A 14,258-nucleotide genomic window follows, 5' to 3' on the forward strand; every position below is an offset into this window, starting at 1 on the left:
CGCTCATCAGAGGAAACTATGACTTTTGCAAAGCTACCGCGCCGCCCTCAGCAGCCGAGCCCGGGCCCGGGGCTGCGTGGCCGCGGCGGCGCGGGCTGTTAGCAGTGGGCGGCCGGCGCCGCTGCCCCGCACCCGCCGGCTGTCCCGGCGCTGCGTCCCGCCCGGGACCGCGGCCCCTGCTATGCGCGGCAGCCCGCGCCGGGGCCGGCTCCTGCAGCGCCCGGGCGGATGCGGCGAGCCCACGGAGGGGCATGCTTCCACGCACCAAGTACAACCGCTTCAGGAATGACTCGGTGACATCGGTCGATGACCTTCTGCACAACCTGTCGGTGAGCGGCGGCGGCAAGGTCTCGGCGGCGCGCGCGGCGCCGGCGGCGGCCCCCTACCTGGTGTCCGGAGACGCGCTGCGCAGGGCGCCCGACGATGGCCCGGGCAGCCTGGGCCACCTGCTCCACAAGGTGTCCCACCTGAAACTCTCCAGCTCGGGCCTCCGCGGCCTGTCGGCGGCCAGGGAGCGGGCGGGCGCGCGGCTCTCGGGCAGCTGCAGCGCGCCCAGCCTGGCCGCCCCGGACGGCAGCGCGCCCCCCGGCCCCCGCGCCCCGGCCATGCGCGCAGCCAGGAAGGGCCGGCCCGGCGACGAGCCGCTGCCCCGCGCCCCGCACGCCAGCGACCAGGTGCTGGGCGCCGGAGTCACCTACGTCGTCAAGGTGGGTGCGGGCGCGGGCCGCCGGGTGGGGAAGCCGGGTGCAGGGGCGTCCGCCACGGTGGGTCGCCCTGGAGGCCAGGAGGTGCGCACTCCTTCGCAGTCAGCTCGCCTGGCCGCGGGGACAGGGCACTGCCAACGCGCCCGTTGCGCATCCATTGGGAGATGGTTTGAAATCGGTGACCTCACTCTGTCCTGATTTCCCTTGGCTGCACTCCTTTGGCATGGCTTTGCCACCTTGCTTGGCTGTGTGTCCGGCCAGTGCCCCTCCAGGAGCAGGCCCCTCTGCCTGGCAACTGTGCACTTGGCCTCCCCTGGGCAGGCACTGGGAAGACCTGGGCAGCCCCTGCGAGGAGAAATGCGGGTGCGTCACCACCTCTGTTCGGTTTGCCCTGGGCGCCAGGTGGGCGCTTGCCTTCCCCACAGCAGCAAGGTCCAGCTCCCTGCAGTGCAGGCCACAGGCGCCTGCTTCATAGAAGAGAAGCTGCACTTTCTTGCCCAGCAAGGCTGTCTGCAGGGTCTGCCCTTCGTGCCATACCTACCAGCTGTGGGTTACAGCAGCAGCAGAATTCCGGGCCATTTTCCCCAGGGAATGTCATCTTCCATTTAAATAGGCTAAAGGGCCCCGAGGTGCGTGGCCCTGAGCCACAGGCTGGAAAGGAGATGTTTCCTCCAACACAAAGAATTAAAAAATCATGCCCAATGTGCTCCATAAAATTCCTCCCTTATGCAAGTAGTTTATGATATTTAAAGAACAAATACTGAGCAAAGTCCAAATGGCCTGCACCTGCTTGTACCCTGCTGCCTGTTGGGCAGTGGCGGCCAGCACTGCGCTCACTGGGGCAGACGTCTGCCAGGCTGGGGAGGAGGCTCGGGGGGAGGTTTTCAATCCCGTCATTCCAAGGCTTGGCTTTTTATTTAAAAAGAGATGAGGCACAAACTCCCTGCCCACAGTGTTGCCAACAACACTGACAAGCCTGGCAGCCCAGAGCCTGGTCTGTATATATTGGCTACAGATCCAGTTTAAAAATTTGACAGACCACATCCTCAGGCAAAATGTTGCATCTTGGTAATCTTGGAACTAAAATACTAAAGGAAACAGTTAACTTTGTGGATTATTTTTAACTATCTAAAAAGTGCTGACAAAGGAATGTGATCGTCAGTGTTAAAAATGGGGCCTCTTCTCGTGAGGCTGCTTTTTCAGGCAGTCTTCATTGTTAGCTTCTGAAAACACGTTAATGTAGTTTATAAAAGGACATCATAAATGTCAGCATAAAATAGGCACATCTGACTGAGTTTATTATAAAAGAAAATGAATATTCTTCTTGTGTTCGTTCTTTAAATTATATAACCATGAGCCAAAGAAGAAAAAAGAGAAAGCCCCTACAACTTTGAGGTGAAGAAGTGACACCAGAGTTTATTACTTCTAGTGTGTTAGTACAATTACTATCTCAAAAAAAAAAAAAGCCTACGCTTAAAATAGGCAAGTAGACCTTGACAAAGCTTTTACACCTGTCACATTGAACGTAGAGGGTAGTTTTCAAATGGAGGGAGAATTCTCAAATTTATGCCTTTAAAGTTTCCCTTAAAAAAAATCATTCACTTTGCTTCGGGATCTGCTCTTGCTTTGTGGCGAACGGCGGCGGCCGTCGTGCTGACTGTGTGTCGTGGCTGACTCAAGTCTACACTGCTGGGCCACTCCTGAGTCAGGTCGTGACCGCCCAGCAGCAGCAGTTCTCAAGTAGGTGGAGGGCTGGGTCTGCCCAGAGCCTTCTGGGTCTTAGGGTTAGTTTGCTGAGGCTCAAATAAAGGGTGGCAGTGACCTAGGGACGCACAGTGTGGCTAATCAGTGCTCGGGGCCGTCGCCTGGTCCATCCTCACCCATGAACGTGGAGTCATGTGAACATAAGCTCAGGCTTCTCGGGAGAAGTTTGAACTCATGTGGCTAAACAGACAAGACACTGAAGGGTTCCCATTATCATATGACCCTCTGTTGGTGTGCATTTCCACATCGCCCATGTTGAGTTTAGAACCATGAACTTATTTTCTTGAAAAATCGCAAAACTGAAAAATAATCTTAATTCGGTATTGTGTGCTGATTTGTGAAAGGCGTTATTGGTATCCTTGCTTTAAAAGATGTCTGGTAGATAGAAAGGGGCAATGTTTATTATCTCTCTGTCCATCAGTCGTAAAATCTAAAGGCTTAGGTTTGGGAAAGAACTTATTATTCCTTTTCATTTAAAAATATTTCTGAATTAAGGAAGATCCCCAAATGTTTTCCAGTTTCCTGGAAAACTCATATGCTGTATAATTGTAGATGTCTCCCTCATAGACATACCTACTTCCAGACACTGTCAGGATGTGGCGTGCAATATTCATGTTTCATATGTTTCAACTCAATCTACTCTCAATCTAGTCTCAAATGTTTCAACTTAATCTACTTACATGAAAGTGGAAACTGCAGAATACAGAAGTCTGGTGGGTTTTGATCATCTAGGAAACATCACACTATTTGAACAGCAGGTTGTGATTTAATTAACAGAGGAAGTAAAATTGGACAATGGGAAAGTTCCTGAGCAACACTGGGGCTCAAAGCTCGGGGCATACGTAGTCAGCCCTCCACTCGGGTCTGCTGCCAGTAACAGCGCGAGGTCTTGCCATCGTGGAGGGCTCCAGGGCCCGCAGCCTCTGGGGTAGTATTTATGTCAGGTGGCATCACTGGCATCACCTTTGTACCCTCCAAATATACCTGTCACCTGTTTTTTTCTTTTGGTGACACAAAAGGGAAAGAACAAGAAAATATGCCCTTGATGGAAAGAAAAGAAAAATCCAACAGCTAGGAACAGTGAATGTTTTCATCACAATTCAACTTTAAAACTATCTTAAATTTGGAGCCGAGAGGCCGATAGAAATGCAGACAAGTATTGACTACACGCTGCCCACCTTCAAGTTATATTGCCCAAAAGTCCTAGCTGGCCAGGACACTGAGTGCCCATGGGGTCTGCTGCTGGTCCTCAGCGGGTTCCAAAGGCCACAAGGAGGTGCTCTGCTGAGAGGCGCAGAGAGCCATGACTTCAGGAGGGAAAGATAGATGTGAACAGTTGGGGGTCCGTTCCTAAGGACAGCCACTGGCTGAAGTCGAAGTGCTGTCCGAAGTCCGGCATGGCCTTGAGGGTCAGACTTGACCCTCCTGATGGCGGGCAATATTGTGTGGGCTGCAGGGGGCTAGCCACTGGCCCCAGGGGTCTCCCAAAGAAGGGGTCCTCCTTACAGCAGGTCACACCACAGAATCAAAAAAGGGTAAGAAGTGACCACGTTTAGGGCCCACCCAGTGCCCATGGCAGGAACAGGAGGCCCAAGTGCACAGGAGTGCCTTCAGACACTCACCGCTCCCCATCAACACCGGGGGAGCAGGTGACATGGTTCGTAAATGCTGGGGACCGTCCCTCAGACCCCCGTATGTCTCAGTCTGCAGAGCGTTGTATCTTTACTGCAATCTAAGTTACAAGCTGTTTACGGAAGATTTTAGCAATCAGAAACTACTGAATTATCTCCTGATATGCTAGATTGTTTTTCTTTTGGAAGGAAGTCTTATTTTTAAAAGAATTCTTTAAAAATTATTCTGTTTCTCTCCTTTGTGAATCTGATGATATTTAGGTGGCATAAATTACCCATTTTATTTATAAATATCCTATTGCTCTTTATAGACGGTCTTTATAAATTGCACTTACTCTAAAATTTATTCTTAATTGGTATTTCTTTTTCTTAGCACTTTTTCCCTTTGATAACTACGGGCGAAAGTCACACTGTTCAGTCCTCAGCAACGTTATTTAAAGATGAGCCGTGATGGATTATTCTGGTGGGACAGATTGAATTTTGTTTTAATTCTAGATTAAAAAATTGTTCTTGATGTGGAGTGAAGCTGATTTTTTTCTTATGATTGTTGAAAAAAATCTCATAATATGGATAGCTTACACATAAGTATTGTCCAAATGGCTTGAAAAACAGTTCCAGAAAATTTTTTGAGATTAATAGACAAAATTACTAATTTGATCTGGAAAGTGTGTCTTCTCTTTTTTTATGTGATGCAGGTAGAGCAGATGTGTTAAATGTGTGTGCACACGCACGCCACACACACCACATACACACACAAGCAGACAACCTGTGACGACTTTGGACGCGGGCTATTTTCTTTCTTGTTAGAAAATAGCAAATGTCGTATGTCCAGAAATACCTGATTATCTCATTCATTTCTTTTATATTCATGTTTAAGAGAAAATAATTCTGAAAAATAAGCTGTTGATGAAACTTCAATCCTGTAGAAAGTAGGCTTCTTTCTCCTCTGCCTCCTCACTGTGCTTTATCTTTGAGCATATGCTATATTTTTGAAGAATATGTGAAAAATACCATTTAAGCAAAGTCCTGATGATGGAAACTGGGGGTAGAAAACGTCCAAACCCTGTAAGAGGCTGTTCCAGCCAACAGGCTCTTCCTGAAGGGCGTGGGAAGCCGGGAGCTCTTGCTTAGTTGTGGTACCCCAGAGCAGGAACGTGGCCTTGTATGGGGTGCCTAGGTGGGAGCAGGACACCCGGAGCCGCGCACCACTTGGCCACCTCAGAGTGTGGGGCTCCAGAGGTGCACCCCCTCTCTGGACCTTTCTGTGCCTGCTGCAGGACACAGAGGCTCAGGCTGTGCTGGGCCGGGCTCCTGTGACCCGGGGGCCTGGCCCAGTTGGAAGTGGCGGCATCATGGCTGGGGTAGTGCCTTGTTCCCATACCTTGTATGACTGGAAGAAAGAGGTCTATGAGATTCACACAGTGTCTGGGGCGTGCACACCCTGGTCAGGGGCCTGCGGCGTGGCTGCGACAGGAGCAGACCCCACACAGCCACCCAGAAAGTTTGCCGGGGCTCAGAGGGAAGTGTGACAAGGGTTCAGCATTTTAAATGAAAAAAGCCAAGGACAAATGAAGTTAAATGGAATTATTTAATTCAGAAATAAGACGGTTTGGGAACGAGATGACCAGTTGTGCCTATTTCCTGGATTAAGGGCAAGAAAAGATTTTTGAAATTTAGCAGAAAAGAGTTACCATATGTGGTGCATGAGGCATACTGTTATAGGGGCAGAGGTTAAGCATAGGACTGGCCTGTTGAATGGAGGGGTGTTGATCTTCTGTGTGTGTGTAAGCACACAACAGGGTAGATGTTGACCATGGTGTGTGTGTGTAACTTCACAACAGGATGGATGTTGAGCATGGAGTGTGTGTGCGGCCACATAACAAACCTTACAACTTGCTTTTGGTCCTGCAGGATCGTAAGTACTGATTTTCAGTTGAAGTAAAAAAGTAAATGGTTCTGTCCCCATTTGGTCTCACCCTGCCCAGCACCAGGGTGGTGACAGTGGCCCACTGATGCATGTCAGTCTGCGCCCGTCAGTACAAAGATTGGTGATGTTTCTCTGATGACCATCTAAGAATTTCAGAGCAGTCCTGAGCGTAAATAAACAGAATGGCGCTAGTTAAACTCGGGGTGGGGGGCCGGGAGTCTCCGCATGTACGCCTGGATCCCAGCGAGATGCCAGGCCAGAGGCTGAGTTTCTAAGGTTCAGGCAGGGTCCTGCTCTTCCTCTTGGTGAGGAGTCAGCAAGCAGGTGCTGCGTGCGCCCCTGACATGCCTGGAAGGAGAGGGCCAGTCTCTGCTCTTCTTGGGGAGCTGGAATCTTCTCGCATCTGCAAGGCACTCTGGCTGGGGTCAGCCTCTGCTCTTGGCTGGGCAGAGAGTGGCAGCTCAGTGCATCTGTGGAGCCTTTGGCCCTCAGATTCTGGGCTCAGACTTCCCTTGCCTGCTCCATGGCTGATCGGGCCAGTTCCACCACTTTCCAGTAGATACCTGGGTTCTAGCCATCATTCCAGGAGCCTGCAGGGAACTGCAGAGAAATCTGGAAGCTGGAGGAAGAAGCCACAGAGATGAGAGAGCAAGGAGGGGGAGCGGGGCTCACCTTGTCGCTGGTGTCCCTGGCTTCTAACACCCCTGCAGTGGTGGACTATCTGAAACCACTCAAAGCCAAGGCTTTCTGAGAAAAAAATATTCAAAGAGCTCATTGTTCTGAGCTGCTTATGTTAGACTAGAAGCCGTCCTAGTGCGGCGTCTGAAGTGTGTTGTTTCCTGAAGCGAAAGCCCCTCGGGGGAGCCGCTCCTGTCTTCTGTCTACTGAATGGCAGAAAAAGCAGCGAAGCCTTCATTCCGGATTTTAAGAATTTAAACTTGTGTGACCCCTGCGCACGCGCTGGGGCTCAGCCTTCGCCCAGCCTCATGCCAGCAGTGCTCTCTGCTGAGATGCCCTGACCAACCCGACTTCATCAAATCCCGGGAAATGTGACCGTCTGGCCGTCCAGAGGGACTGACGGACGATGTGGCCAATACTATTGCTTTTTGCTTTGAAATATTAAACATTTCTAATGCCACTTGCCCAAATAGAAACCTTCTGTTTGAGAAACAATTTAAAAATTACAAGGGGGTTCTCGGTCTGTTGACAAAGAACCGGCCCCAACCTGGTTTTCAGTGGAAACACCGTATTATCGGGCCCCTTGTGTTTTCCTCCAAAGAGGGAGTCACGGAACATGGTGACCTCTTGGAATAAAACAGTGACAGCACGACGGTTCTGAGTGGTCTTCGTGGGGAAGAGCCAGCCCCGCTGAAGGGCCCTCCTGCGGGTGAACTGTGTGTGCACACCGTGTCGTCCCTCCATTCGACTCTGTGGTCCGTGAGGCCGTGCTGTGAGGAGGCGAGGTAGCCTCTGCCGTCTCTCCTTCAGAGCTGATGGCCCCTGGCTCCAGGAGATGCCTCTGATGGCAGCCTCAGGTGACACGGTGGAAGCCACACCTTTCAGCCTCCCCTGCTCAGGCACCACTGGACCACCCTGCCTCCCAGCCCGGTGGGGCCTCCTCTAGCAACCGGCAAGGGTTCTCCCAAATTGTTTTTAATAGTAGCGTATTGGTTCTGGTTCTCCAGAGAAACAGCCGATAGGATGTGCATGCGTATGGAAAGAGATCTGTTACAAGGCCTTGTCAAGCATTTGTGGCTGTGATTCGCACACTTGCTCAGAGTGGAGGCTCCGACGGCCTCCTGTGCCTTGAGGAAAGCGGGTGTCACATCTCACGTCATCACCAAGGTAGGAGCCGGATCACTGGGCGCCATGCAGCGTCTTATGCATCTGTGGTACAGAGGCCCCAGAAGGGGACAGAGAAGTTTCTAGAGCAAGGTGTGTCACCACTAAAATGGAGAAACCATGTGATGTGTTTTTTTCTAATTTGCAAACAATAATAACAAAAATAGTAATTTATAGATGCAGTGTTCTCAATTTCAGATTTGCTCACATGTATTTTTTTTAAAGTATTTGAAATATGCTTCTATTTGTCGGCCTTGAACAAGTTAAAGAGCAAGATTAAGTGTGGTCAGAAAGTGGAAACGGCCAGGGCCGGGCCCTGCAGGAAGCGGGGCTCTGCGTGGGAGAGCTGGCGTCAGGTGGCCAGCCGGCCACGGCTCTGGATCCAAGGAGGCACCGTGGGCACCCGAGCCCGTGCTGAGAGCACGTTCTGGAAGCTTCTCTCCTCTATCCACGTCCATGTGACTGCAGGAAGCTGGGGCAGGTCCAGAACTGTTGGTCCACACACGGGGCTGCAACCTCGGCACCCTGGGCTCGTTCTGCCCACCTCATCCCTTGAGGGCCCCCCCCAGACCCTCCTCCTGGTCTCTGAGCCGGAGACGCTGCTTTTCAAAGGATTGTCCTTTGTGAGGCGTGGTGGCTGCTCTGCCTAAAGAACTGAGCTAGAATGTTTTCCACTGGAAGTAACAACTCCCATGATAGATAATAGCCTTGTTTGCAGAGTGACTTACTGACTCACGTGAGAGAAGAAAATAAGATCTGTCAAATGATGGCCAGAGGGAGGATTCTGACGTTCCGTGGTTGCCCACAGACTCCTGTCCTTCTACCCTGCAGGCTCTCTTCCTCCTGCTGTTTACCAACTCGCGTAAGACCCCAGGGCAGGAGTGTGCTGGTAAACAGTTAACACTTAGCTCTCCCGACAAAAAAAGTCACCATCTGCAGTGTTTGCCAATCTTTGTGGTGTAAATAGCTACCACCCTGTGCTGCTGGAGGTGGGAGGGGGTGTGCAGTAACACAGCTTTGAAGAGTCTTAACGACAAGAGAGTAGACATGGTAAAGTGTCATAAAAGAATTAGGAAGGGTCGATTTTTGAGTATTTATTACCGTTTACAATAACAATTTATTTCTGTAGACATCCTCCTTCGGCCTCCTCCACCCTAAAACAGCACTCTCCCCTCCCCACCCCCAGCATCCCTTCTTCCCTCTCGAATCTCATCTTTCCTCATTCCCTTCCTCTCGTCTTATTAACGCCGACATGTGACAACCGGCTTCTCCCAATCCACGGACAGTGTCTGCAAGAGGGTCTTTAGTGATCCCCTAATTGTAAAATCTAAAACCCCCCTTTCACTTCTTTTTCCACTTGACCCCCTCCCACAGCACCTGGTGCTGTCAGCCCGCAGCGTGGCTCCCGGGCTCCCGGCGTCTGCCATGGAGAGTCTTCCTCTTCAGTTCTCCCGTGGCCCTCGTTTCTTCTTCCTCTCCCTGGATTGTCTGTGAACAGTCTTGCTCTCTCTGTTTATCCATCATTAATTCACTCCTCCATCAATATGCTAACCCATTATTGCATTCCGTTGATAGTGAGTTCCCATTCTGGGGTAGGCCTGTGCCAGAGGTTGGGAGACAGAGGTGGATTAAAAAGGCATGCTTCCTGCTCTTTTGATGCCAATGGAGGAGACAGATGAGAGAACATACCGAGGACCACATTGGTGGTGGGGATGTGGAAATCAAAGATGGCTTCTCCGAGGAAATGATAGCAAAATGGAGCCCTAAATGATGGGGGTGGAAATGATCCAGGAAGGTGGGTGGAGTGTGTGTGCAGCTGTGTTGGTGCTGAGTGTGTCGGGGGGGCCCATTCTAGGAGGAGGAGATAGAAACTGAGGATATCCAGTGTAGCTAGAATGTGTCGAGTCACGGGGAGGGTGATGGGTCCCGAGGGGGAGGCCAGCGCCAGGCAGCTACAGTGGGAAGCCACTGAAGATTTGCTGAAAGATTGTTCTATCTTCTGTGTGAAAAGGGGGAATGAAAGTAGAGGCAATTAGGAGACAGTTAGGAGGGATGATGACAGCTTGGACCAGCACCATGGGCCAAAGGCCAGTGGCGTCCACTGAGTCCAGATCTATACGGCTCATTGTCCATGCACTGTGTCCATCCACTATTTCTGGGCCTCTTAAGTGAAGCATGTCTCAAAGTGAATTCATGACCTGCATTCTGTTCCTTAGTTAATGGTGTCACTGTTCACCCACTCCCCAAGTTGCGGACTGAGTGCCGTCCTTGAATACCTACCTTTCCTGAACCCATTACATCTGTTCAATCACTGAACCCTTATTTCTACTCAACAGGGTTTCCAGTCTTTCTTCTTTTCTTTTCCTTTTGTCCTGATTCACAGCTTCTCCATTTCTAGCTGTGATCATTGCAATAAACTAGCTGGTCTTCAGAGGCTTGCTTCAGGAAAGACTCTTCTTTTTAAATTTGATAAAAAATGTGATATAGTCCACCAAAAAGTTTCAAACAAAGTTTCCTACATTCCTTTCCCAAATACTTCTAATTTTCTTCCTCTCAGAGATAATCACCGTCAACTGTTGGCTATTTATGTTTCCAGATGCACACTTACGTGTCTTTTTCTTCCTTTCTTTGATCTTTTCTTCTTCCTTTCCCTTACATTAAGCTAAGCATTCTCCATATATTGTTCTGTGACATGTTCTTTTCACTTAGTATTCCTTGGAAATCTTTCAATATTAGTACCTGCAAATCTGCTTCAATCTTTTTGACACTTGCTTAGTACTCAAAAATGTGGATGTTCTAAAATTTGTTCAAACAGTTGCCTGTTGTTAGGCATGTAGATAGTTTCCAGTTTCTCACAGATGCTAAAATAATGAACATTCTTCTGCATGCATCTTTCCACTTGGGTAAATATTTTTGCCTGTGTACAATAAATTTTAGGTAATATTAATCCTTTTCTTTTCTTATCGCATTGGTGGGAACTTGAGTAGAATGATTAATGCTGTTGGTGAAGTTCACTTTTTCATTCCTGGCTACAAAGTAAGTCCTTCTGTACTCAGCTTATTAACGAGGACGTGTATTGTTATATACACTTTTACAAATTAAGAAAAACCTCCTATAACCTTAGTTGTTTTTAAAAAAAATCTGAAATGGTTGTTGAATTTTCTTAATGGATTTTTCAGTATCTAGTGAGGTAAATACGTATTTTTCACCTTTTTCCTGTTAATGTGGTGAATCATTTATCTTTGTAAAATACGTGTCTCCCCTTCCTAATTAAAAGCTCTCTGTGCTGCCTTAGTGTACAGAATTCAGTCCGCCTCCTTATTATGAGATATGAACGTTCATAGTTTGGCTTCAGTTTCTCTCCTGAGCTTCCTCTCCTCCTCCTTAACCCCTGATACTCCAGCCCCATGAAACAACTTGTTTCCCCCAAATCAGTTGCATCTCTGGCCTTAGCTCGACTCTCTCCCTCTGGGCCCCTTTTCTCCACCCCACCTTGACCTAGAATAACACTCTGTTCACTTTCAAGACTCAGCAGCTGTTCCCTCCTGCGTCTCTCGTGAGGGCAGAGTCAATGATGGATCCCTATAGCTCTGTGGACTTTCTCTGTATTCATCAGTTCAGTCCAATTAAGTGGGAACTTCCCGGGTCCTACCACTGGGCCCCTGAGATCCCAAGATGAACTAAATGGGCCCTGCTTTCAAGGCAATCATTCTCTAGAAGAGGGGTCACATATGTGTGCTGTCAGGTTATCAGTTGTGGGAAAGGCGGTGAACTGGCTCTTCCAAGACTTCCCTGGGGAAAGAGCCTGTGATGCACACTTACCGTGCAAAGGTGGAGGAGCGGAGGTGGCTGCAGGACACTGGGAAGTGTGACAGAGCAAAAGAGACCCATCAGGAGGGTGACCTAAGGGCCTATCTATGTACTATTGGTGATTAAGAATGTCACTCCAGAGAGGCACGTTTTGAACTCTGTTCTATTTAAAAATTTCTTGGTAATTGTTCTTTTTGTGAACTGGCATGAGGGACCCAGCCCACCCGAAGTCTTTACAGGCGGTTCGAGGGGAAGCATTATTAGTAGATCCATGAATTCTGTTTTTTCTGCCCTTTCTCTTTAAAGCTAATTGCAGGAGGGTTTCAGTAAGAGAATCAACTTTAATGAGAGCTCTGAGTGATGGTTATTAAGTTAAAATATTGTATAGCCAAATTCCACCAGGACGTTTCCAAACAGAAAGCAAATCTTCTGAGCACTGCCACGTGCCCCCACCGCTAATTGAAGTGCACAGATTTATGAAACAGGATGGGGGAAACGAATGTATCCACAAACGTTTTTTGAGGGCTCTCTTGCGTGCCTTGTCCAGTGGAAGGTATTGTGGATTGTGAAAGAGGTGCGGGGCAGTTTTCCAAAAGGACCTTGCAATCCAGCTGAGCAGACAAAGCTGCTCCATTTTAAAAAGGAAAAAACTTCCTGTTGAGCACGGGCTAATGACAGCGGTGGGCTCGAGTTACCAGGAAAGGCTTCCCAGAAGGGGTGGCGTTTTTTCTGGGTCCTGAAAGACTGTCCAGATCTAGTAGGTGCAGGGTGGAGACGGCTCAAGGCAGGAGAATCAGAGTGGGAAGCGCTGTGGAGGCAGCCGTGGGCGTGGCGTTTGCCCGGGGGATGCGAAGAGACTGCTCCCAGACTGGCAGGGTCAGAGCGAAGCCTAGATGTCGGTGCCGTTTGTCAGTTACGCAGGCTGTAGCTTCTTAGAGTCTGAACGCTCCCTATGTACTGGGGGACAGTCCAGTGCGGGCCCTTCTTTGACTGTGCTCGATGACCTCCCTCCACCTGGTGGCATCTGCGGACTGATCTCCCTCTCGCCAGGTGGCAGTCCTTGAGGGAGCTGGGGGTGCGTTTCCTTCAGCCTTCTGCTCTCCAAGCTAAGCATTTCTCACTCGGTCAATGGTCTTGATCTCACAATATCCTGGATTCTCTTTTCTATTTTCAGCCCAGTTTGTAAATTACGTTTAAGAGATTCCGCTCATGTAGAGAATTTGGTGGAATTGCAGTTCTGGCTTGGGTTGGTATATATTCTATTTTTAGAGTTTTGTCCCATCCTAAGAATAATTTGGGCCTTAGTTCATAGGCCCACACAACTAAGAGAAATTCGTCTTTACGATACAGCTGTTCCTCTTTCCAAGAAAGAACGATTGGGCTTTCTTTATGCCTTGTTTGTTACGATCTACAAGCAGCGTTATTAATGATTTTCAGAGTCACGTTTCCTTTTGTCAAAAGCCTCAATGTAGACTCACCTCTCCTGCCCACCCTCCCACCCTCACTGCCTACTACAGGCCACTCGGTTACTGTGAGTTTCCACCGTCAGCCTGTCATCGAAACTCAGAATTGCAATTGAGAAGACCAGTGGGATCATCACTGGGAATTATGCCTCCCATCAAACAAAGATGATGTCCCACAGTAGAACAGTGGAATAAGTCCTGGTGCCTTCACACCATGCAATAATATGCAGCTACTTAAAACAGTGAATTAGAGTCCAGTTATGATTGACTGGAAAAGATTTTCACAAGGCGTTGTTGGGCAAGAAAAGCATGATGCAGCAATGTGTGTATAATATGAACACATTCTTGTAACAGGAACAAATACAGAAATGTTTGTATATGTCCACAATTATAGTTGGAGACTTCAAAAGCCCACTCTGAGCAATTTGTAGGATACTATGCAGAAAATCAGCAAGAATATCCGAGCTGAATGACACTATCAACCAAGAGGATTTAGTAGACACACATAGAGTGCTCCAGGAAACCACAGCAGAATGAGCATTCTTATCAAGTGCCTGCGGAACATCCGCCAAAATGGACATCTCGAGCCATAAAACAAGTCCAACCAAATTTAAAATAATTGAAATCATACAGAGTGTATTCTCTTGCCATAGTGGAATCAATTAGAAGTCAAGGAAAGACAACAGGAAAATCTCCAAACACTTGGAAAGTAAACGACAAGCCTATAAATAACCCATGGGACAAAGGGAAAGTTGAAAGGAAATAAAAAAAATACATAGAACTGAAAGAAAATGAAACTACGACATATTGAAATATGTGGGATGCAGCTAGAAGAGTACTGAGGGGGAAATTTACAGCATTGAATGCTGACGTTGGAAAAGAGAAAAGTTCTCCAACCAATAGTCTGAGTGTCGTTCTGAAGACACCAAAAAAGAAGAACAAGATAGAGCCAAAGCAAGCAGCAGGAAGGAAATAACACCAGAAATTAATAAAATCAAAAATAGAAAATCAATAGGAAAAAAAACAAGGAAAAAAATCTGATTTTTTCAAAAAAATCAATAAGATAGGTAAATCCAGCAAGACCGACAGAGATAAAAAGAGAGAAGACGCAAACCAC

The 14,258-nt window shown here is 48.5% G+C and overlaps 1 protein-coding gene across 1 annotated transcript in view; it reads left to right on the top strand.

The window, feature by feature from the left end:
• Positions 1 to 251: 251 nt before the first annotated feature.
• The window catches only part of LOC124233875 (SHC-transforming protein 3), a 116,131-nt gene continuing 102,124 nt past the window's right edge, over positions 252 to 14,258 (top strand). Inside the window, exon 1 of the mRNA XM_046651131.1 lies at positions 252 to 707. Coding sequence (XP_046507087.1) covers positions 252 to 707 — 456 coding nt within the window. The remainder of the gene's footprint in view (positions 708 to 14,258) is intronic.

The sequence above is a fragment of the Equus quagga genome, unplaced genomic scaffold, assembly GCF_021613505.1.
Source record: "Equus quagga isolate Etosha38 unplaced genomic scaffold, UCLA_HA_Equagga_1.0 268.1_RagTag, whole genome shotgun sequence".
Classification (NCBI taxonomy): Eukaryota; Metazoa; Chordata; class Mammalia; order Perissodactyla; family Equidae; genus Equus; species Equus quagga.